The sequence below is a fragment of the Pituophis catenifer genome, unplaced genomic scaffold (assembly GCF_029215685.1).
Source record: "Pituophis catenifer annectens isolate HBS135680 unplaced genomic scaffold, rPitCat1.0.hap2 SCAF_1, whole genome shotgun sequence".
Classification (NCBI taxonomy): domain Eukaryota; kingdom Metazoa; phylum Chordata; class Lepidosauria; order Squamata; family Colubridae; genus Pituophis; species Pituophis catenifer.
In genome coordinates, this window is record NW_027256881.1 from 175,451,936 (window position 1) to 175,475,067 (window position 23,132).

At 39.9% G+C, this 23,132-nt stretch overlaps 1 protein-coding gene across 1 annotated transcript; it reads right to left on the reverse strand.

Annotated features, from left to right (window-relative positions):
- Positions 1–1,319: 1,319 nt before the first annotated feature.
- Positions 1,320–21,573, reverse strand: LOC139309584 (neurabin-1-like). The gene is given in 5 exon segments (XM_070933701.1): positions 1,320–1,475; positions 1,478–1,934; positions 1,936–2,404; positions 10,708–10,867; positions 21,466–21,573. Coding segments are annotated over 5 exon segments (1,350 nt in total).
- Positions 21,574–23,132: the final 1,559 nt, after the last annotated feature.

Here is a 23,132-nt window from a genome sequence, read left to right on the forward strand (position 1 = left end):
GTCACCACCCGCCTCCCGGGTCCCCTTAAAATTTGATCAAAAGCCTTAATTAAAAAACCCCTCAGACCACACTTCGAGGCATGCCACCACTCGGGGTTCCAAAACCCGTCCTTGAGGTAGGCCTTCGATAAATTCGAAGGCCATGTCTGCAAGAGGGGGGCATCTCGCAGAACGAGGAGGGTCGCCGAAGTGTACGCCAGAATAAACATAAAAGGTGGCTGTGAGACAGCGACAGGGAACCAAGATGGTAAAAAGAGGGGCAGATATAATGCCAAGATAGGAGTAAACCAGGCCGGTATAACCACCATTTTTTCACAGCGGTGGAGAAGTCCAAACAGCTGCAGTGAATAGGTCCAACGGAACCGGCCGCAACCATCCTCTCATGGTGGCTAGGCGGAGAACAACCACCAGCGGAGTCATAGAACAGTTCTTAGGAACATAATGCAGCAGCAGTCCACCAGAACTCACGGCTCTTCAGCCTGAGGCTCCATATCTCTGTCCAATACGCCAAGTCCAATAAAGGCAGTAATAGGGAGTAAAAGTATGAGATGTAACACATCATGATGGGAGAAAAGTCAGGGATCAGATAGCAAATCAATAAGGAGGAAGATGACAAAGGTCCCAACAAACAGCTGAAGATGAATAGGCAGGGTAGGCCAAACCGAACCAGGCAGTAGTCCGGGGGGGCGGGCATCAAAGGTGGCGGGGGGGAGGCCCCAGGGAAGAGCAAGGTGTACAATTACCACTTCCCCTCCAGCAAACTCCCCAACCCCCCAGATCTTCTCCAGGTCCACTCACCCCGCAGTCATAGCCTTTCCTCGCAGGGCTATTACAGCCCAGATCTTCCCGGCCTCACGCCCTTCAAGGGCAATGAGATGTAATCCCAGCAGAATGGTCTGCTGGGTCATTCCCAGCACCTTCAGTATGGCACTCTCCGCCATCGACAAGGCCTCCATACTGTCCATGACGCCGCTGTTCTAGCCTCAGCAGATCCTCCAGGGGGGGCTGACGATCTTACAGCAGCCACAGCGCCTGTAGCAGCCCCCCCCCGATCCAGGAGCGCCAAGAGCAAAGCAAACTGCGTCTGGGTAGCCCAATCCGGCCAATGGAACTTTAAGGCTGCGGCGCTATTGCAGAGGCCGGCCGCCGCCCTCCAAGCGGCGCCTAGCTGATGCAATCCTCTCCTCGCCAGTCCCAGGTCATCCGAGAACCGTCTCTTGCCAGAGATGGCTCATTTGAACTGCCGGAGGCTCAGCATATCGGGCAGGGGGCCGAAGAATGGAAAAACAGCCTCCCCCGGTTTCCCGTCGCTCATACTTTCATCCTCCGAACTCAGCCGACACTTCGGGAAACCACCATCTTGTGCATGCGCAGGTGTTGCGTTCCTGTTTGTCATGTCTATCTACTACTATCTCTTGTTCAAGAACTTCAGAGGGGACAGAAGAGGAATAGCAGGCACTTTCAATTTGTGTTTCACAATTTGTGTTTCACTTGTTTTTAAAACAGGGAAAGTGCTTTCTGACTTTTCATTAATTAAAGTAGGGGCTTGTGGAGAATTCTCAAGACATACTGAACTAGTATTTTGTTTTGATAAGGACCAAGCACTGGTATCTTTTAATGGACTAAAGCTATCAAGATTTCCAACTGTGGGAGACAAATTTTTGTTAACTGCAGACAGATTTAGAGGGTAATGGCCAGTTACAGTAAACTCTTCATTGCTTTCTTTTTCTGAAACAACTATATCTTTTTGTGAATCAATGTTTTCAAACACTGAAAGTTGAGTCATAGTTGAAGAAACAGTCTCTGCTTTTGAACTAGAACTGCCCATTGAATCTTCTTGGGCAGTTCCTTTGATGGACTTAAAGAAAAAACATTCATCTTTATCAGCAGAGGCCGTTTTCTCCTTCTTTGGGGAAGAGTGTTTGAAAGACTGTTTCATTTCTTTTACTCCCCTTCCTACTTTCAGTAAATTTGAAAGACTCATCATGCATAGCATCAAATTTACTAATCCTCTCTGAAACAGAAGTTTCTAACTGTACAACTGATCCATCAGCTTTCTCTACAAGCTCGATAGGTCTCTTTCTTCCTTCAAATGACAGTAGACTACTTCTACATCTGACCTTTGTCATTCCCTCAGCATTCTCACTAATCTCTGTAGTATTCATTTGCATGAGTAACTTTTCAATCCTGTTGACATTAGAGCCATAACTCCTTCCCCTGGTTTGCTGAGAAGAGGGTCCTACTATTTCTTGTTCTTCATCAAAATTCTTTCTCAGGGCCTGGAACTGAGCTCTATAAGTATTCCTATGAGGAGAGGGACTTCGGATGGTTGATTTTTCTTCTGAACATTCTGATTTAATGTTTATGAATTTCAGAAAGTTACACCAACATATATAAAAGGTACCTAATTTCAGAAGGTTACACCAACGTATATAACAGCTACCTAACTAAGTCTGGTTAGAATTGAGAATAAACTTAAAAGAAGAGAGAGTCTCTCTAAGTCGTACTCATAGGCAGCAGATAATTTTCCAGAATCGGATCGCAATAACAGGTGTGGAAAAAAAACAGATGGAAAATCAGATGATGTTCCAAAGAAACAATTGGTGTAACTGCCAATTGTTGTATTAAATTAATAACATGCTTGTTGAGTGAATCTGGCTTCCCCATTGACTTTGCTTGTCAGAAAGTCACATGACTCTGGGACACTGTAACTGTCATAAACGTGAGTCGGTTGCCAAGCATCTGATTTTTTTTTTTGGTAAAAATTTTTTATTTTTTCCAACATGAACATAATTTTTTTTTTCCAAGAACGAAGTCTTGGTCTGGTCACAAATGGGTATTCTAGTTTAACAAATGAAAACAAACAATTTTAACATAAATTCCAACATCTTAATTTAAATCTTTCTATTATCTCATCATACATCTTTTTTTTTTAACTGTTTCGCTTCTCGGCAGGACCACCACATGTGGTAATATGTTCCTTTTTGTATTTTACATTTCCAGCAGTGTGGGGAAGTGTTGGGGAACATGCTCGCTATGGGCGCGGGAGGGAGGTGCCACCTTTAAAACATTTTAATAGATGTTTTCTTTGTAGGGTACAGACATAGTTAGTTTACTATTTACTTTCCATAATTTTTTCCATTTATCCAATTCGATACTGTAGCCAAAATTTTTTGCCCATGTAATCATATTTCCCTTGACCACCTCCTCTTCTAATTTGGGTAAATTTTCGCTAGTCTTGGAGGGGCTAGATGCCATCTATATAGCATTTTGTATTGATTTTCTTTACATGATGCTGCTTTTGTCAATTTATAATTTATATTCCAAATTGTTTCCCACTCATCCACATTTATACTATGACCTATGTTTTTTGCCACGCGATCATTTGCTCTTTTACCACCTCTTCTGCCCTTTCGTATTCTAATAGGTAATTATATAGTCTGGCTAGTATTTTTTTTCCCGGGCCTATCAATAATTTATCAAATCTATTTGTTCCCGTCTCTATTCCAAATTCCTCCTTATCTTTTTGATGTCTTGATTTGATCTGCAAGTATGGCCACCAGTCGATGTGGATACTGCGCCGCTTGTGACCGGTGTGTGTAGGCTGTGCTAGCGTCCCACCCTATATCCCACCACCAGTGAGTATAACACCTAATCGCAAAGCTACCCAACTACACCCCCACCGTCACCCATTCCCATGTCCCTCCTCCTGTAGCTCTGGTTTCTTGGTTGCTGTAACGTTAGGGTGTCGAGTATTGCTTGATGCTTAACAGGTGGCTCCCCCTACCAGGCTCCTGTCTGAAAGGATAGAGAAAAGGAAACGTTAATATTTCAGTTTACTCTGGTTTTTTAGGGTGTTTTCTATGAAAATGTTGTAGCAATCGGGGAGTGTTGACATCCCGTTTTGGCACCCAGGACACATCGGTGTCCAGATACCCCTTCCACCTGACGAGATATTTGAGGATCCCCCTATGATATTTGGAATCAAGAGCCTTCTCGATTTCATAATGTTGTCCCAATACAGGAGCTGGATATGTATTAGTGTCCTGGATGTGTGTTATCGGTTTTAGTAAACTGCAAACTTGGGGGCAGGTCTAATTCCATAGTTACTGGATTTATAACCCTCTTTATGGTAAACGGCCAGAGGTACTTGGGACCGAGTTTCTTACTGGGTAACTGTAGGCGTAAGTATTTAGTTGATAGGTATATTCTGTTTCCTGTCTGTAATGGTGGGCAATCTGCCCTCTTTTTATTGGCTTGTTGTTTGTACTCTGTAGACGCTTTTTCTAGGGCTTTTTTCACGTGAGGCCAGACCCTCTGTATGCTCTCTGCCCATTCCGAGGTTGACTTTGGTTCCGGTGTTTGTACATCCAATTCCTGGATGGCGGGAAATTCCTTTCCTGTTACTATTTTGAAAGGGGTGTATCCTGTACTACGATGTATTGAATTATTATACGCCGCTTCAGCAAAGGGTAATAGGTTATACCAATCACTTTGCTGGTACGATACGTAGGACCAGAGATAACATTCCACAATTGCATTAACACATTCAGCAGCACGGTTTGTGCTTGGGTGGAAAGCCAAGCTAAGCCCCTGTTCTGATCCTATAGTGTTTCTGGAGAAACACTCTTCAGAAGTTAGTGGTAAACTGTACACCCCTATCCAATATTATCTGTTTCGGTACTCCATGTAAACGATATATTTGTTGGAGGAAGAGTTTGGCTAGTTTTTGAGCTGATGGTAACCCTTTACATGGGATAAAATGGGCCTGTTTGGAAAACAGGTTGAGCACCGTCCATATTACCGTTTGCCCCTACTGTTGGGCAGGTCTACTATAAAATCCATGGTGATCTCGTCTCATGGTCTACTGGGTTCAGCCACCATTTGTAGAAGACCAAAGGGTTTTCCCGATTGGGAAAACATCCCAACTACTTGTGGTTTGGATGTAGTACAGACAGGGCAGTCCTGGATGTATTCCTCTATGTCCCTATGCATCAGGGGCCACAAAAACTGTCATCTAACCAAATGCAAAGTCTTTAAGAAGCCGAAATGCCCTACTGTCTTGACATCATGACATTTCTGTCGAGTGTCAGAATACCCATCGACACAAGATCCTGGGGAAATGACTTACCTGAACATGAATGACTGGGTAGAACACAACGAACCAGGCAACCAAAGACACGGTGAAGGGGGGTGTTGTTACGTTTAGTAGAACACGGTGATATCAGGTGGTGGACAGAAAGAGGAATAGGGGAGGGGGATCGGTAACCATAAGGACGTAAAGAGAAAGCAGATACCAATGTTACAAGGAACAGCAAATGCCGGAAGTAGAGGGTGATTCGCAATGAATCTGAGTGGGATAGCAAGCATGGTTACTTTAAATTTGTAATAGAATGAGGGCAGGACGCTTGCATAGCGTTCTATAAAACCGAACAACCGGCGGAACCAGCCATCTCTGACTTTGTTTCTCATTGAAGAACTTCAGCGCTTTCTGTTTGACCACCATGTAAGCTACGATTAAACCGGATAGCATCACTTTTGACCATGTGCATGTGGTGTTTTTACGGCGAAGCACAGGGGGTTCCAGAGGATGTTGACATTATCTTCTCCATAAAGTTTTTGGGATGTATAGTCTGTCCAGTCTCCATGCTAATCTGTCTTGACGTGTGACTGTCATTATGTTTGCCCGTAACCAGGGATCAACCTCGAGTTCCTTTTTTAGGGTGTTCATCCAATGAAACCCATTTTGATTCTTATCTATGGCTTGCATTCCAAGCTGTGTGGGCGGTATCAAAGCCTGCATCACCTCGTCTCTCTTACTACCGTACTGAGGCATACATGACAAGGCATCAGCCAGGAAATTCCACCCTGCTGGTACGTATTTGAGAATAAACTTGAACCGTTGGAAATATAACGCCCACCTGACCTGTTTGGGGGACAGTTTACGGGGCATTTGTAATGCCTCTTGATTCTTATGGTCTATCCAGACCTCGAATGTTTTTTCTGTCCCCTCCAGTAAGTGTCGCCATGTTTGTAACACCCATTTAACAGCAAATGCTTCTTCCTTTTCATTTTTTTAAAATAATTTTATTTCTTTAAAAAAATACAAACAAAAGATTTATCGACAAACAGATCATGGTGAGAACATTACACAATACATAACATTCAATCTAAATAAACAGATAAAAAATAAAAGTCTAATCTAGCATTGTCCTCTTTTTATTCTATTATTCAACCAAACATACCATAGGTCCCAACATTGGAAATATGCAGTCTTTTTGGTCTCTTAAAAGTTTAATTAGCCTATTGGCTTCTGCACATTCCATGATTTTCCCTATAATCATATCTTCAGACGGTAGATCTTTACCCTTCCAGTTTTGGGTGAGGCAGTTGTGATATAAACAATCGGATACCATTTGCTAGTGCCTATTTTATCTGGCCTGATGTTTAATAGGTAAAATTCAGGTTTCAGTTGTAGTTTGTAACCAGTAATTTCCAACAACCACCTCTGAATGAGTTTCCAAAATTCAGTTACTCTGGGGCAAGTCCATCATACATGGAAATAGGTACCTAACTCCCCACACTTCCAGCAATTTGGGGAGAGTCCAGGAAACATTTTGGATAGTCGGGCGGGAGGAAGGTGCCACCTGTATACCATCTTGTACAAGTTTTCCTTATAAGTAGTTGCCATCAAAAATTTCAATTGTCTAGACCAAATTTCTTCCCATTTCGCCAGATCGATTGAGTGGCCAATATTCCTCCCACAGGCAATCATTGAGTCTTTGATGATCTCGTCACCTATCCAACGGGTTATTAAAAAGTTGTAAATCTTAGCTAACATTTTTTCCTCCTTCCCTAATATAATCTTATCTAGCTCCTGCAGGGTCCTATCGATACCTCCTTGCTCCTTATCTTTTTTATATTTGGAGTTTATTTGAGCATAAGCCCACCAATCCACTTCTGTTCCCTGCAGACCTAGTTTGGTTCTTGTTTTTAAACAGCCTTGACTATCAAGCAGCTCACAATAAGGTAGATGTTTTTCTTTATTGTATAGTTGGGTATATGTCATGGCTTCTAGCGGGACCAGCCAGAAAGGGGTCAAAGAATAAAATTTGTCTTTAATTTTCCTCCACATTTCGATTAAAGTATTCCTCAAATAATACCTGCAAAGCACGTGTGTTTTTTTGCCCTCTCTTGCCAAAGGAAATAATACAACCCTGTTGCAGCCCCGAACCTTCCAGAACCAACAGCCGTCTCCTTCTCAACAAGATCCAGTCCCTTACCCAAACTAAATTTTCAGCCTGGTAATAATACTCCCATTTAGGCAAACCAAATCCCCCTCTACCCTTCACCTCTTGGAGCATTTTAAGTTTAATTCTAGATTTTTTATTCTGCCAAATATATTTGAGAACACATTGATTTAATTGTTTAAAAAAATTATTGTCCAATCTGGCTGGGGCTGTGTAAAATAAGTAAATCAATTTTGGGAGAATATAAGATTTTATAATCGCAATCCTACCTAACAGAGAGACTTGCAACTTCTTCCACTTCTCTAAGTCTTGTTCCATTTGTCGGAGAAGTTTCAAATAATTATCTTCCTTAATTGTTGAACACTTAGCAGATAGCAGAATGCCTAAATACCGTATCTTTTTTATGATTTGGAATCCCAAGTTTGATTCTATTTCCTTCCCCTGATTTATTGTCAAATTTTTAATCAAGACCTTTGTTTTTTCCTTATTTATTTTTAGGCCCGCCACAGCTCCATATCTTTCTAATTCGTAAGTTAACTTCGGGCCCAATATAAAAGGGTCTTCCAGTACAAACACAAGGTCATCAGCGTACGCTTGTATCTTATACTGCTGGTTCTTGATATGTAATCCTTTTATAATCCTTTTGTAATCCCGAATTTTGTCTAATTTCTCTCAATAACGGTTCCAATGTTAAATAGAAGCGGAGAAAGCGGGCATCCCTGTCTAGTACCTTTCTCAATACAAATTTTCTCAGATGTATCCACATTAATCAGAATTTTGGCAGACTGTTTCGAGTAAATTGCACGAATTGCCCGAGTAAAATTTTCTCCCCAAATTGCATATGATGTAACAAACCTAGTAAAAACCGCCAGCTCACATGATCGAAAACCTTTTGCGTGTCCATGAAGACCAAAGCCAGCTGTTTATCAAAGTGAGCTTCATAATATTCTAGAATATTCATGATTATCCTCATATTGTCTCTGATTTGCCTACGAGGTAAAAAACCGTTTTGGTCTTTGTGGATAAATTGGCTCAAAAATCCTCTTAGTCTGTCTGCCAATACCGCCGCAAATAATTTATAGTCTGCATTGAGGAGTGAAATCGGTCTGTAGTTCTGGATGAGGGATAAATCATTACTTTCCTTTGGCAGGAGAGTTATTAGTGCTTCTGTCCAGGAATCCGGAATCAATCCCTCCCGAGTTACCCCATTAAATAATTCTGCCATATGAGGACCTAGAACTTCCCATAGTGCCTTATAACATTCCATCGGAAGGCCATCCGTACTGGGGGTCTTCCCTATTTTTTGTTTCCCTAAGACCCTTTCATTTTCCCCTTCCGTAATTTATCTATCCAATATTTCCCTGGACATATCCGGGATTTTTGGTAAATCGGACTCTTCTAAATATTTCTTTATTTCATCCTCGGATTTGTCTTCATCTCTATATAGATCGGTGAAAAATTCCTGCACTACTCTTTTCTTCCCCTCTTCTCTACAATCCAATCACCATTATCATCTTTCAAGTTATGAATTCTACTTCTTTCCTTCTCTTTTTTTAATCGATACGTAAGCCACCTTCCTGGTTTGTTTGCACTTTCGAACTGTCTCTGTTTCATCCATCTAATTTTCTTTTCTAGTTCCTCCTGGTCTATAAGATTAATTTGATGACGTTCCATTTTCAAATTCATACCTAATTCTCTGCTATTTGGATCCTGTTGCAACGCAGCCTCACTTTTTGCCAAATCCCCTAATAGCTTATCCCGTTTAACCTTATCCTTCTTTCATTTCCCAGCTATATAGTTTATCACTAAGCCCTGAAATACTGCTTTAGCTGTATCCCAAATAGTCGGAAGATTTGTGTCCTCAGTATTATTTTCCTGGAAGAAAAATTCCATCTCCTTCTTTGCATAAGTTAAATATTGCTCATCTTTAAAAACCCTCTCATCTATTTTCCATCTGGGCCTTGTTTTCAGACTTCCTCATGTAATCCAAAGCAGATGGTGATCTGCCCACTCATTAACACCTATCTCTGCCTTCCATACCCCCTGCCGTAGCTCCCCCGACATCCAGGCTGCATCTATCCGTGACAAAGATGAGTGCCTGGGAGAGAAGTATGTATACTGCCTTCCTTCCGGATGTTTTTCCCTCCATATATCCCTAAGTTCAAATTCCTCCTGTATTTGATGGCAGACAGGTGGCAATCCTTTTTTTACTGTTCTCTTTCCTCTTTCCTCTTCCCTGTTTCCTGTATGTGAATAATCATAATCTGACCATTTATTGTAAAGACTTTGGAAAAAACCTTTCTGGTTCCCGTTAGGTGCATAGATACAAACCAATAAACATTTTTTTTGACAAATTTCTACTTCAATCATTAATAATCTCTCTTCATCGTCTGCGAAAATTAATCTGGAATTTATATGCTTTTGAACATAAATTACTACGCCTCTTTTTTTTTTGTTTCTGCCAGAGATGTATATAAATTTCCCAATTTAGTACAATTTAGTATGTGTAAATGATCTCTTTTCACATGCACTTCCTGAAGACATATTATGTTCAGACCTGCTTTTATCAATTTGTTGAAGACCTTTTTTCTCTTATTCGGCCCATTCAACCCATTAATATTAACTGACATCAAACAGATCTCCTCCCCCATCCCTTCTCCCCTCTTCTACTTCTACTTACACTCTACCTGGAGTTTCTTCCTTGTTTGTCTTGTTTCTCTGTGGCTCAATCCTTCAGCTCCTACCTCTACCTGTCCTCTTCCTTTCTTCTTCTTGCCTAGCTGTTCTGGTTCCCCTCTCTCTTCCTCTTCTAATGATTCTTCCCCACTCTTGCTCTCTGATTCTTCCCTCACATCAGGTTCTAAAGATTTAAGATGTCTACCACGGAAATCTCTGGCATCTCTGAGATTGTCAATCTTCCTCTTTTTATCTGCTCACATAAATTGTAATCCTTCAGGCAGAAGCCATCTATAAAGTACTTTATGTTTTCTTAACTAGACAGTTTAAAAATGGTAGTTTCGCCGCAATTCCCGCACCCGTCTGGGAAATTGTTTCAGAACTATTAACTGTTTGTCTTTAAATGTTATCATTTTTTCTCTTGCCTTCAGAACCACTTCTTCCCTAAGGGCCTTCTTAGAAAGCCTGACGTGAACCTCTTTTGGGAGCCCCTGTCTCCTAGCATAACTCGTATGGACACGAAAGACATCATCTATATCTCTCAAGACATTTTCTTTACCTATATCCAGGATACCAGCCAGAATGTCTGCCACTATGTCTCTTAGTGGTTCCCCCCTTTCCTCCATGACGTTCTGTATCCTTAGGTAAAAAGCTGACTTTTCCATCTCGAGGAAAATAATCTCTTCCTCCAGAGCTCTGTTCACCGAGATCTGCTCTCTCTCATTCCCTTCCAATCTCTCTTCACACCACCCCACTCTCTTCTCTACCTCTTGTACCTTACTTTCCTGCTGCATCATCGCCCCCTGAACACTCTCCAGTCTCTCATTCAGCGTTTTAATATCACTTCTAACAGCTCCCAGTTCCCCCTTGAGGTCTAATGTCAAGTCTTCTAAGTTCTTGGAGATACCTTCCTGATTCCTTGTCATCACTTCATACATTGCCTGCAACATACCCTGGAGACTTGATAATGTAGGGGGTTTCCCCACAGCAACTAAATTGTCCAAAGATTTAGATGGTGAGGATGAAGATATAGATGTAGCCGGGGAGGCAGTCACTGGGAGTGTCAAAACTTTTTTCCTAGCTTTTGCAGTTGTCACAATTGTTGCGCTAGACATCTTGTCCGTAAGGTTACGTCCAACACTTTCAAATTTAATTATGCCAATTATATTAGTCAATTCTGCTTAAATGAAATTCTCAGAATTAACTGGCCAATCACCTTTGGACTAGCCAATTCCAGAGGCAAATTATATATCCAAAACGTTCAGGTCAGTATTAATCAGTGTAGTCCATAATCAATGGAGGTTAATTTCATTCAGCTAGACAAAATTTATTCTCAACATAGAAGCAGATCTGTCTGTAAAGGTGCATTCAAATCTCTTCACCTCTAAGAACTCAGCAGATTCTGTAATTTTGAGTTCGCCACTGGGAAGCAGCAGAGTGATGTTCTATATAGTCAGTGATGATCAAGCAGAAAAGAAAAATCCCGGAAGGAAAGAGTCTGTTCAGTCCACAATTCCCAATCCTCCTAGAGAGGAGTGGTCGCCATACAGCAATGGGGGGAGGAACCCATGCCGACAGTTTCCAGACAGTCAGGCACAGTTCTCTTTTCAGTCTCAGTTCAACTCAGCAGTGGCCAAAAAGTTCATGAGATAGCAAAACAAACAGCTGCTTTCCCCAGCTTAGCTCCAATATAAAAAAAAAAGTGGCACTTGAATTAACTCCTTTTCCGCCACCACACTCACTCAGAATGAGGGAATCAAAAGGATCAAAAGAATCCTAGAGAGGGAGTCCTTGCCCGCCGTGATCAGGTTTCCCTTCCAATACGGTACAATCACCGTTTTGACGCCGCCATGACTGGCACCTTCTTCCTAACCTGTGACAGGAGAGATACGTTGATGCACGCGGGATTGCCACTTCCACATGCACTGTTGCTCCTCTCCGCTTGCGGCTGCCTCTCCGGGGCCACCGCCAACATGAAAGCCGCCCAGATTAAGAAGTTTGCAAGAACAAGGCAGGAGTGAGCTCCATGTCTGTCTTGCTTGCACGATGATGTCACCGGAAAACCGAATGCTACTTTCTCCCACACAGCTGGCGTCAGCCTGTATGACAAACGGCTTTGACAGATCGGGGTGTTTAAGGACTGGTTCTCTAGCAAACAACTCCTTCAACCGTTCAAATGCCCTTTGACATACAGGAGTCCAACTCAACATTTGTTGTGGTTTGGGCTTGGTGGTCATGGCAGTTGTCATCTTCTTTGTTCATAGGAGGTCTGTCAAGGGGAGAGCAATGTCTAATTCCCTCCCAGGTTTGTATTAACATATCCTTTATCTTGTGTCTGTGGAAATATGTTTTTTTCTTCTTTTCCTTGTCCCATAAGTAGGCATGCCATCCTCTTTGTAGGTCATGCCCTTCCAGAGTTAAGGTTCTTTTATTTTCTAGGGTGACCCATTCCCTTATCCAAACTAAGTGGGCCGCTTTGTGATAAATTTCCCAGGCTGGGAGTCCAAAGCCTCCCCTGCTTCTATTATTTTGTAGTGATCGAAGTGAGTTTCTAGGTTTTTTCCCACCCCAAATAAATTTCCTGGTAATTTTATTCAGTTCTGCGAAAAAAATTTTATCTAGAATGACCAGTGCAGTTTGGAATACATATAATATTATATGTACATATAATACATATAATATTATATAATATATAATATATAATATTCAAATAGCCTCTCACCGACCAGTTCGCTCCCATAGAGAGGGGCTCCTCGGGGTGCCGTCAGCCAAACAATGTCGACTGATGGCCCCCAGGGGGAGAGCCTTTTCTGTGGGGGCACCTACCATCTGGAATGGGCTTCCCCCGGAGTTACGAAACATCCAAGACTTACGCATGTTCCGCCGTGCCCTGAAAACATTTCTATTCCAACAAGCTGGTCTGGCCTAACTCTCCCTTTTTAATTGGCTTTTAAACTGGCTTTTAAATTGGGTTTTAAACCTCTTTAGATAAATTTGGATGTTTTTAATCTTTGAGCCTAAATTACTTAATCTGTTTCTTAATAGTTTTTAACTTCTATATGTATTTGTATTTATTATGGCTGTTCACCGCCCTGAGTCCTTCGGGAGTAGGGCGGTATACAAATATGAAAAAATAAATAAATAAATAAATAAATAAATAAATAAATAAATAAATAAATAATAACTTGGTGCAGGATATTCATCTTTATTGATGCTATCCTGCCCAAGAGTGATAGCTGTAGATTCCCCCATCTTTCCAAATCCTGTTTAATTTTTTTGATCAGAGGTGTATAATTATCCTCTTTCAGGGCCGAATTATCCTCTTGATATTATCCAAATTCCTAAATATTTAATTTTTTTAACAATTTGTAAATCCAGTGTCTTTTCTAGTTCTTCCTTTTGCCTTTCTGTCAGGTTTTTGAACAGCATTTTAGTTTTGGCTTTATTTAATTTAAACCCAGACACCTCACCATATCTTCCAAGTTCCTCCAGAATTTTTTGGCCCATTTCTAATGGTTTCTCCATAATCAGCACTACATCGTCGGCAAAGGCCTGTGTTTTATATTCCTCTCTCTTGATCTTTAGGCCTTTTATTCCACTATTGTTTTTGATCCTGTTTAACAAAATTTCCAAAGCCATGATAAATAGTAATGGTGATAGTGGGCACCCTTGCCTTACTCCTTTCTTGATTTGAAATGTTTTGGTCATATCCCCATTTATTATTATTCTTGCCCTCTGTTGATTATAAATTGTTTTTATCATTCTCTCAAAGTTTGTTCCTAATTTCATTGTTTTGATTTGTTCGATCATAAACTTCCAATTAAGGTTGTCAAAAGCTTTTTGGGCATCCAGAAAGACTAAGGCATTTGCTTTTCTGGGTGGGCTTCGTAATATTCTAAAATATCTACAACAATTCTTATATTATTCCTAATTTGTCTGCAGGGCAAGAAACCATTCTGGTCTGTACTGTATGTATCATAGTATTTAATATTCTTTTCATTCTTTCAGCTATTATACTCATAAAAATTTTATAGTCCGAATTTAAAAGGGAAATTGGTCTATAGTTTTTTATTTGTTTTAGATCGGTACCTTCTTTTGGCAGTAATGTAATGTATGCTTCCCTCCACAAATCAGGTATTTTAGCTCCTAGTAGCACCTCATTGCATATCTCAAGTAATTTTGGTAATAATATTTCCTCTAATTTTTTTGTATGTTTCTCTTGGGAGACCGTCCGGGCCTGGTGATTTATTGTTTTTTAGTTTTGAGATTGCCATCTTCAATTCCTCTATCATAATTTCTTTGTTCAGCACCTCCCTCTCCTCCTCTCCTACCAGTGAGGGTTCTTCCTCTGACATATATTGCTCAATCTTTTTTCTTGGGACCTCCTCCTCTTTATAGAGCTCTGTATAATATTCCCAGGCGATCTCAAGCTTATCTTCTTCTTTATTTTGTAAATTCCCCTTCATATCTTCCAATTGTTAGATAATCCTGTTGCAATATTTTCAGGATCAGACTCAATAAGATTAGTGAGAGTTAGAGGTTTGAATATATTTTCTTTTATTTACAGCAGGCATTCTATATTCACTGAATATTCTCAGATAGAAGCAATGAAAAAGATGTAGACAGCTCCTTATATATACAATGGGAGGAGCTAGATGTGGGAGTGGTGAATTATGAATACATTAAGGAGTGAAGAATAAATTAACCCCTGATACCCCGTTCATATACTATTTACACATTGGAGAATAAGGCATTTACATCTGACAAATCCCCCTCTAAATGCCGATTCGTTATGCAACACCAATTACATTCAGATTCAGGACAATACAAAACATACAACTTAGAAGTTAAATATTTGTGCTGCTTAGAAGGTAAAGGTTTTGTCAATATGTCAGCTAATTGTTCTGAAGTATCACAATGCACTGCTTTAATAAATCCATCCTGAGATAATTGTCTCACATGTTTAAATTTTATATCTATGTGTCTGGACCTTTGTCCAATGGCATCAGATCTAGATATTTCAATGGCTGCTTTGTTGTCTTCATGCATAACAAAAGGCAAAGCAGGTTTTTTCCAAACATCTGAAATTAAATCATTAAACCATACAAGGTTATTTGCAGCTTTGGATAAACAAACATATTCTGCTTCTGTCGTTGAAGTGGCCACTAGTTCTTGTTTACCAGTGTACCAGTAAACTGGACAGTCATTTAAGAGGAATATATAGCCAGATGTGCTTTTTCTACATGAGGTGTCTCCAGCCCAGTCCGCATCTGCGTAACATGTAAGCTTTGGTTCTTTATTATTGTTAGGTTCTAACATTAAACAAAAGTCTAGTGTACTTTTCAGATATCTTAAAATTCTTTTAACAGCTTCCCAGTGATACATTGTTGGCTTGCTGACATGTCTGGATAATAAATTGAGTGGTAAAGCGATATCTGGTCTTGTCCAATTAGATATATAAAGAAGTGAACCTATGATTGATCTATAAAATGTGTTATCTTTGAATTCGGGAGAAGATTCATCAGTATTTCTTAGAAAGTCAGTTTGCATAGGAGTATCACAAGGTTTGGCGTTATTTAGATTGCATTTATTTAAAAGTTCTATGATCTTATCTCTCTGAGTAAGTTTGAATCCTCTTTTAGTCTTATTAATTTGAACACCAAGATATTTGTTTACTTTGCCTAGAGATTTTAACGAGAAATGTTCATTTAGCTTAGATACAAAAGTTTCTCTTCTCTCTTTATGTTTTCCTATGTATAAAATGTCATCCACATAAATCAATACAAATTCTATGTAATCATCACCCTTTTTTACAAAGAAACAGTTATCAGCAGTGGTAGCATTGAAGTCCATGGTTTTAAGTACTTTTACTAAACAATCATACCATTGTTTACCAGATTGTTTTAATCCGTATAAACTCTTGTTTAACAACCAAATCTCATTTTTGTTCGTGTATTGACTGTGAGGTGCTCTTACATATATTTCCTTATCTAGTTTTGCGTGTAGATACGCAGTCTGTATGTCATATTGGAATACATCAAGATTGAGTGCTGATGCTACCACTAGAGCTGTTTTGACACTCTCTGTTCTTACTGTGGGGGAATACGTGTCAGTATAGTCCTCCGGATATTTCTGTGCATAACCTTGTGCAACTAGTCTAGCTTTGTATAGGGTATTACCTCCCTCTAAGTTCTTAATTTTATATATCCACCTGGTACCAATAATTGTTTTATCTTTAGGTGCAACTGCAGGTGTAAATACATTTAGTCCTTGTAAACTTTCCATCTCTTTTTTCATCGCTAATTCCCATTTTTCCTTTTCTTTACTAGGGAGTTTTAACACTTCCTCATATGTATTAGGTGTTGTTGGCTCACCATCCATATGCATTATATAATCCTTGTATTTATTTGGTATTTGATTTCTGGTGTTTCTAATAGTTCTTTTAGGTTTACTATCGTTATCATGTAAATATCTTGCTTCCTTTTTTGTTAGTGTATCAGTTTTTATTTTGTATTGGCTATTTGTCCATGTTTTGGTTTTGTTTTTATATTTGTTGATATCTTGCTTTTCTATAGTCTCTTTCTCATGAGATTTTGTATCTTTGTGGTTATTTGGAAATATTTCATTAAGATGTATTTTAGACCAGTTGGCCTGTTCGTGGAACACAGCTGTTCTGGAGACTATAAATTTGTTATTATTATCAATGAATCTGTATCCTTTAGTGCCTGTCTCGTAACCCATAAATCTGAGTCTTCTGGATACGTTTTCTCCCTTTCTTCTTAATTGCTTAGGTATGTGTATGTCTGCAGTGACTCCAAATATGTGCATGTGTGCTAATTTTGGTTTCCTATTATACATCACTTCATATGGTGTCTTATTTACAATGCTGGACCAGGTTCTATTCTGTGTGTAATTTGAATAATGTAAGGCTTCTGACCAGAATTGTTTGCTTAAGCCAGCATCTTCCAATGTGCATCTAATCATGGTTTGTAATGTTGAGTTCTTCCTCTCCGCAATCCCGTTCTGGAACGCAGAAAATGGGCTAGATGTGTAATGTAACATTCCTTTGTCTTTTAACCATTGGGAGAATTCTTTAGACATGAATTCACATCCCCTATCTGTCATAATTTGTTTTATTTTGATATTGTGTTGTGTTTCTATGCGTTTATAAAATTCTTTAAATTTTTGAAAGGTTTCATCTTTGTGTTTTAATGTATAAACAAATCCATAGCGGCTATAATCGTCTACTATTGTCAAGAAGTAACGTTTTCTATAAGTGATTGATGGAGTTAATGGACCAACTAAGTCCATGTGTACTAAATCAAAAATTTTGTTGGTTGATCTAGTAGATTTTCTTGGTCTGGGACTAGTTTTTAGTTTTGTAGATTTACATACTGAGCATTCCAAATAGTTTTCACAATTTTTTATTTTAACACCTTCTGCGTGTTCAGTCATTTTTTGTACTACAGGAAAACTGGCATGTCCTAACTTCCTATGTAAGATGTGAGCACGCTCATCATGAATTGGCTTACCTATTTTTGGTTTTTTTTCATTGTGTGTATCTACGTGATCATGAGATATTTTACATTCATCATTGTCACTGTTGCTAATATTTTCATTATCTACTTCAATACAATCTTCCATATTTGAATCAATGTTATGCAACCATTTTTCCTTTGTTATCAGATAAGGTAGGCCTCCTTTAATCATCACAGTGCCTATATTTATTTTATTCTTCTCCAAAGTCGCTTTTCCTTTAGAAAAAACAATGTTAATGTCAGAATCTCTACTTAGTTTTATGGCACTTAGTATGTTATGAGGTATTTCAGGTATTAACAATACCCCCTCTATTTTTCCTAGACCAGGCAGGGTTACATTCCCTCTACCTAATACTTGAACCTTTTCTTGGTTAGCTACCTTTATTACAAATTTATCTTCTATAAATGAAGACAATATATTTTTGTTATTAGTGGTGTGATTGGTTGCTCCAGAATCAATAAGCCAATTATTGTTCTCATTTTGCTGTATGTTAGTGTTGTCTTGTTTATTTAACCCATTTAGTGAACCAGATTTTCTATCCTTTGAATTATCTCTGCCCCCTCTATTCTCTTTGTAATTTGGTGGGCTTCTATATCTATGTCTATCTATGGAAGACTGTCTATAATTGTATTTGTTTCTATATTCTGACCTATGTCTTTCCTTTGAAATTTTGGGGCAATCTCTCCTATTGTGTTCCCTGGATCCACAGTTATGACATTTAAATGTTTCATTATATTTTTCTTGGAAAGCTACTTTCCTATATGGTTTGTGTTCTATGTGATTGTTAGAACGATTCCTTCTTGAATTGTCTTCTGCTATTAATTTATTGGATAGACTTTCTATGGATAAGTATCCTAGATTGATTGTGTCTAAATGTGTTATATAATTGTCCCATGATGGATCAAGTGAGTTGATAATAACACTTTTCATTGTTTGGTCTGAAATCACCTCCCCCCTCAAATGCAGCTCAGCTCTTATTTTGTTTAAAGATATTAAGTGCTCACTTATGGAAACCCCTGGTTTTATCCTAGATGAAAAGAAATCTTTAGACATCCTTGTGGTGGTAGCTACACTGTCACTGTGAAACAAATTAAACATGCATTGAATAATTTCTGAAACAGTCAGATTTGGCTTAATGCTGTGATACATTGCAGGAGACACACTAGATATTAATAAGAAAAATGCTCTATGGTGTAAACAATCTATTTTTAGAGTCCAAGGTCTTTTTGGGGGACTAGTGATAAAAAATAGTAAGTTTTCCTTCATAAAGACAACCTGGAGCTGTTGATACCATTCTTGCAAATTAATGCCATCTACCCTTAGCTTTGGGAAGTCACTGGGTAAATTTCCGACATTATTAGGTCCATTACTTACAACCTGAGGCAGTCCGTGGTCTCGTAAATGCAGAAAGTTACAAAACGGCATGGGGATGCTCGCAACGAGCCTGCACAGTCTCCTCGCCAGTTCATGTCTTCCCGGGCCGTCTGCGTAGTCTTGCGCATGCGCGTTGTCCATTTCTTCCTTGAAGTCGTCGTGAAAGGTTCTCCTCACCGCGGCTCGCTCGTTCTGCTCCTCCTCAGATGAATCGGTCTCTGGTTCGATTTTGGGAGTCCTGACGGCGGCGGCTGTTCTTCCTTTTCTTCTGAGGGCGTTGGTGCTTGCTTTGGTCTGTGGCGTGGGGCGGTATCGGCAGGGCTCTCTGGGTTCGGGCGTCGGCACTCTCGTAGTCAGGATGGGAGCGGGCAGGTCTTGAGGCATTAGCTTGCTCGCTCGTTTCTTCGTTAGCTTTTTAGTAATTTTTAGTTTTGGCCCAAATGCAGCAAAAAGCGTTTTCATTGCTGATTTTATTTGGTAGTTTGTTGAATCACCTTCACTTTCTGATTCTGATTCTTCTGAGGAGTTTGAATCTTCTTTTTCATTTTCGTTGTCTGATAACGTTTTTCGCGCCAGAAATTTTGAATTGAGCTTTTTGATTGGCTCTGCTTCGCTCACCTTGGAGGCCTGTTGAAACCAAGATGGCTGCCATTCGAAATTTCGCGCTGGATCACCGTTTTTCTTCTTCACAATATTTTTTTCTTCAGTCATATCACTCACTGTTTTTGGGTCTTTAGACTTTTCATTAGTGATGTTTTTCTCTCTCGCTGCTCCGCTGTTCTTCAGCATATCTTGGAGGTTCGCGATGAGACTTTCATCATTCTTCTGGCTCTTTAATAGTTTTAATATTTCTGACCTGAGTTCGTTATTCTCTATTTCGATTTCCTCCTGGTCATCATTTTCATCTATAATTTCTTCGTCTTCAGTGGTGTATTCTTCGGATTCTCTCGAAATTGCGTTTGTGGATTCGTTGAATATTTCTTGTTCTGTTTCCATTTCTTTGCTGTATGCCCTGGTGTTGGGCCTATCTTTCTTAGACATTTTTAAGTTTTTATTGAGTCAATTAACCATCCTCTGCTACCAGCTAGTTGCAATATTTTCAGGATCAGACTCAATAAGATTAGTGAAAGTTAGAGGTTTGAATATATTTTCTTTTATTTACAGCAGGCATTCTATATTCACTGAATATTCTCAGATAGAAGCAATGAAAAAGATGTAGACAGCTCCTTATATATACAATGGGAGGAGCTAGATGTGGGAGTGGTGAATTATGAATACATTAAGGAGTGAAGAATAAATTAACCCCTGATACCCCGTTCATATACTATTTACACATTGGAGAATAAGGCATTTACATCTGACAAATCCGTTTTTCATTTGCTTTCTTTAACTTGTAGGCCAGCCACCTACCTGGCTTGTTGACGTTTTTGAAATAATATTGTTTGGATTGTTTAATTTTATTTGCCAATTCCTCCTGGTCTAGTATATTCATTTTGTGTCTCAACATTATCAAATTCTCTTTTGTCGCCTTATCTCCTGGATTTTGTTGTAATTTCTTTTCCATGTCCCCAATTTCTTCCTGAAGGGCTTTTTGTGCCTTCTGTTTTTCTTTATTTTTATGTGCATTATAGGTTATTGTTAACCCTCTTAGGTATGCTTTTATTGTGTCCCATAGGTTTGTTCGGGATGTTTCTTGGTTTTCATTTTCTTTAAAAAATAGTTTCAATTCTCCCATAGTTTTTTCTATGTATTCCTTTTCTCTTAAAATTTGTGTTTTAGCCTCCATCTCCTAAACTTTTTTCTCTGTGGGGCTTTCCATTTTATTTCTAGGGGATTGTGATCTGCCCATATATTAGGAGTAATTTCTGCGAAGTCAATTTCCAATCCCAATCTTTTGCTAACCCACATCATTTCTCTTTCTCTGTAAAGGTTTTCCCTAATTTGTTGTATTCTAGATATTTTTCATCTTGCTTTCTTATATGGACTTCCTGGAGGCATATAATATCGACATTTCGTTTGGCTAGTTTAGAGAGTATCTGTCTCCTCTTTCTATTCTCGTTCAGACCATTAACATTTATTGACATTAATTTCCAACCTTCCATTTCTACTTTCCCTGAACGGGGTTAGTTTTTGTTTGCTCTTGTGACTCTTTGAGTTTCTTTCCTTTTGTGTCCTTGCCTTCTTTTTCTTCTGTTTCCTTCCTTTCCAGGGATCCTTCTTTGGAATCTCGTTGCTAGGGAATTTCCTCTTCTTGGGCTGCTGTTCCAGTTTCTTCCTTACTGCTCTGCTCTTCTTCCATCCCTACTAATTGATCTAGAAAGTCTTGTGCAGTTACAAGACTATCTATCTTGATTTTATTCCCGAGCCATGTGATTAGCATGCCTTCCGGTAGGATCCATCTAAACAAGATGTTTCTTTTGTTTAGTTGCATGGCTAGGAAACGATAGTCTCTTCGCAGTTCCCTCACTCTCCTAGGGACCTGCTTCAGCATTATCACTTCCTTCCCCCTATAAATCATTGGCTCTTCCCTTGTTATACTGTATAATATGTCTCTGACTTTTTTCCTGGCAAACCTAATATGGACCTCCCTTGGCAGCTTATGCCTTCTGGCATAGTTTGTCTGTACCTGATACACTTCGTCCAACTCTTTTATTATTTCCAGTTTCTCCTGTTGTAGGTCCTCAGCAATCAACTCTGCGATCACTTGTCCCAAATCTTCCTCTTTGTCTTCCATTACATTTTGGAATCAAAGGTAGAAGGCTGCCCGGTCCATCTCCAATTGAATGATGGAATCCTCGAGTTCTCTATTTTGAGCCATCAATTTTTGGTCTACCAATTCAAGCTTTTTTTCATTTTGTTCCACCCTGGTTTCAACTTTCTCTAATTTTTGTTCGTTTTTATGAATTGACTCTTGTATGTCATTCATCTTGCAATCTAAAAATCGGATGTCTATCTTTAGTTCGTCATGGTTGCTGGACATTTTCTCCTGCATTTTTACCATCGTTTCTTGTATCAGCATCAGGGTGGATTGCATGGCCTGCATTGTTGAAATTACCACAGATTTTTCGGTTTTAGATAGTCCTTCTGTTGATTTTTGAGTTGCGGGTGAGGCCATAGTAATTGTGGGGTTTGAGGTGAAAAAATGAAACAGAATGAAACTCTTGGCTTGTCTTTTGTCTCGAGCTGCGAACGTAACAAAACACCACAAGCAGCGATGAGAATGCAAGTTTTACTCAGGTTATTGTAGATTCACAGCCAAAAGCAAAGCACAAGTTGGATGGTTGGTTCACAGTCAGCGCTGTATGCAACTGCAGCACAGAGCTATTTATCCCACACTAAACTTCGAAACCAACATCTGGCACTTAATACCCAATTACTGCCCCCCTCCAATCAGCTGTGTAGTGGTGGCGATAATTCTGACGTCATCTAACATTGCTGATCAGGAACTGAGGAGGAGGCCGGTGGGTTCAGGGATCACTGTGTGTGTGTGCTGTGCCATCGTGTGCTGGCCGTCTCGCTGCTCGGCTTCCCATTCCACATGGGTGACATCCTGGCAGCCTCCCACACGCCCCCCTAACAATGGCGAGCTCCGGTAGGATTCTCGATAGAAACGGACATTGGTTACCTGAGTGTCCCTTCTAGGCGCGCTGCTGGAGAATCCAAAGCGTTGGTTATCAATAGTGTATTAGCCAGAGACTGAGTGTATGTTTCTTTAAATTTCGCCTTGGTTCCACCTCCTTCACTCGACTGGTGTCAGTTTTGTTCACGAAGATGGAAGATGTAAGGAAAGGTAAGTCATATCAGATAAGTCATAATCGTCAAGTTCTAATCGGTGCCGTCCGGACCGGAAGCCATATGGGTGGGTTGGATTCTCCAGCAGCGCGCCTAGAAGGGACATTCAGGTAAGCAATGTCCATTCTCCAGCGCGCTGCTTGGAGAATCCAAAGCGTGGGATATACCCAAGCAAGTTTGTTCAGGGAGGGTCAGAAGGAAGGTCCGGGGAGGCCGCCAAATATGCGACAGATTGCAGGACTCTATGACCAAAGGAGGCTTCAGCCGAAGCGAAGGAGTCTACCTTATAATGTCTAATAAATGGAGACAAAGTCGTCCAGGTGGCTGCTCTGCAAATTTCTACTACGGAGGCTTGAGTTGCCCAAGCTGCGGTAGTAGAGACGCTTCTCGTGGAATGTGGTAAAATATGTCCTGGAAGCGGTTTCCCTTTTGATGTATAAGCTTTACAGATACATGCCCTCAACCATCTCCCTATGGTTGTCGAGGAGACTTTCTTGCCCA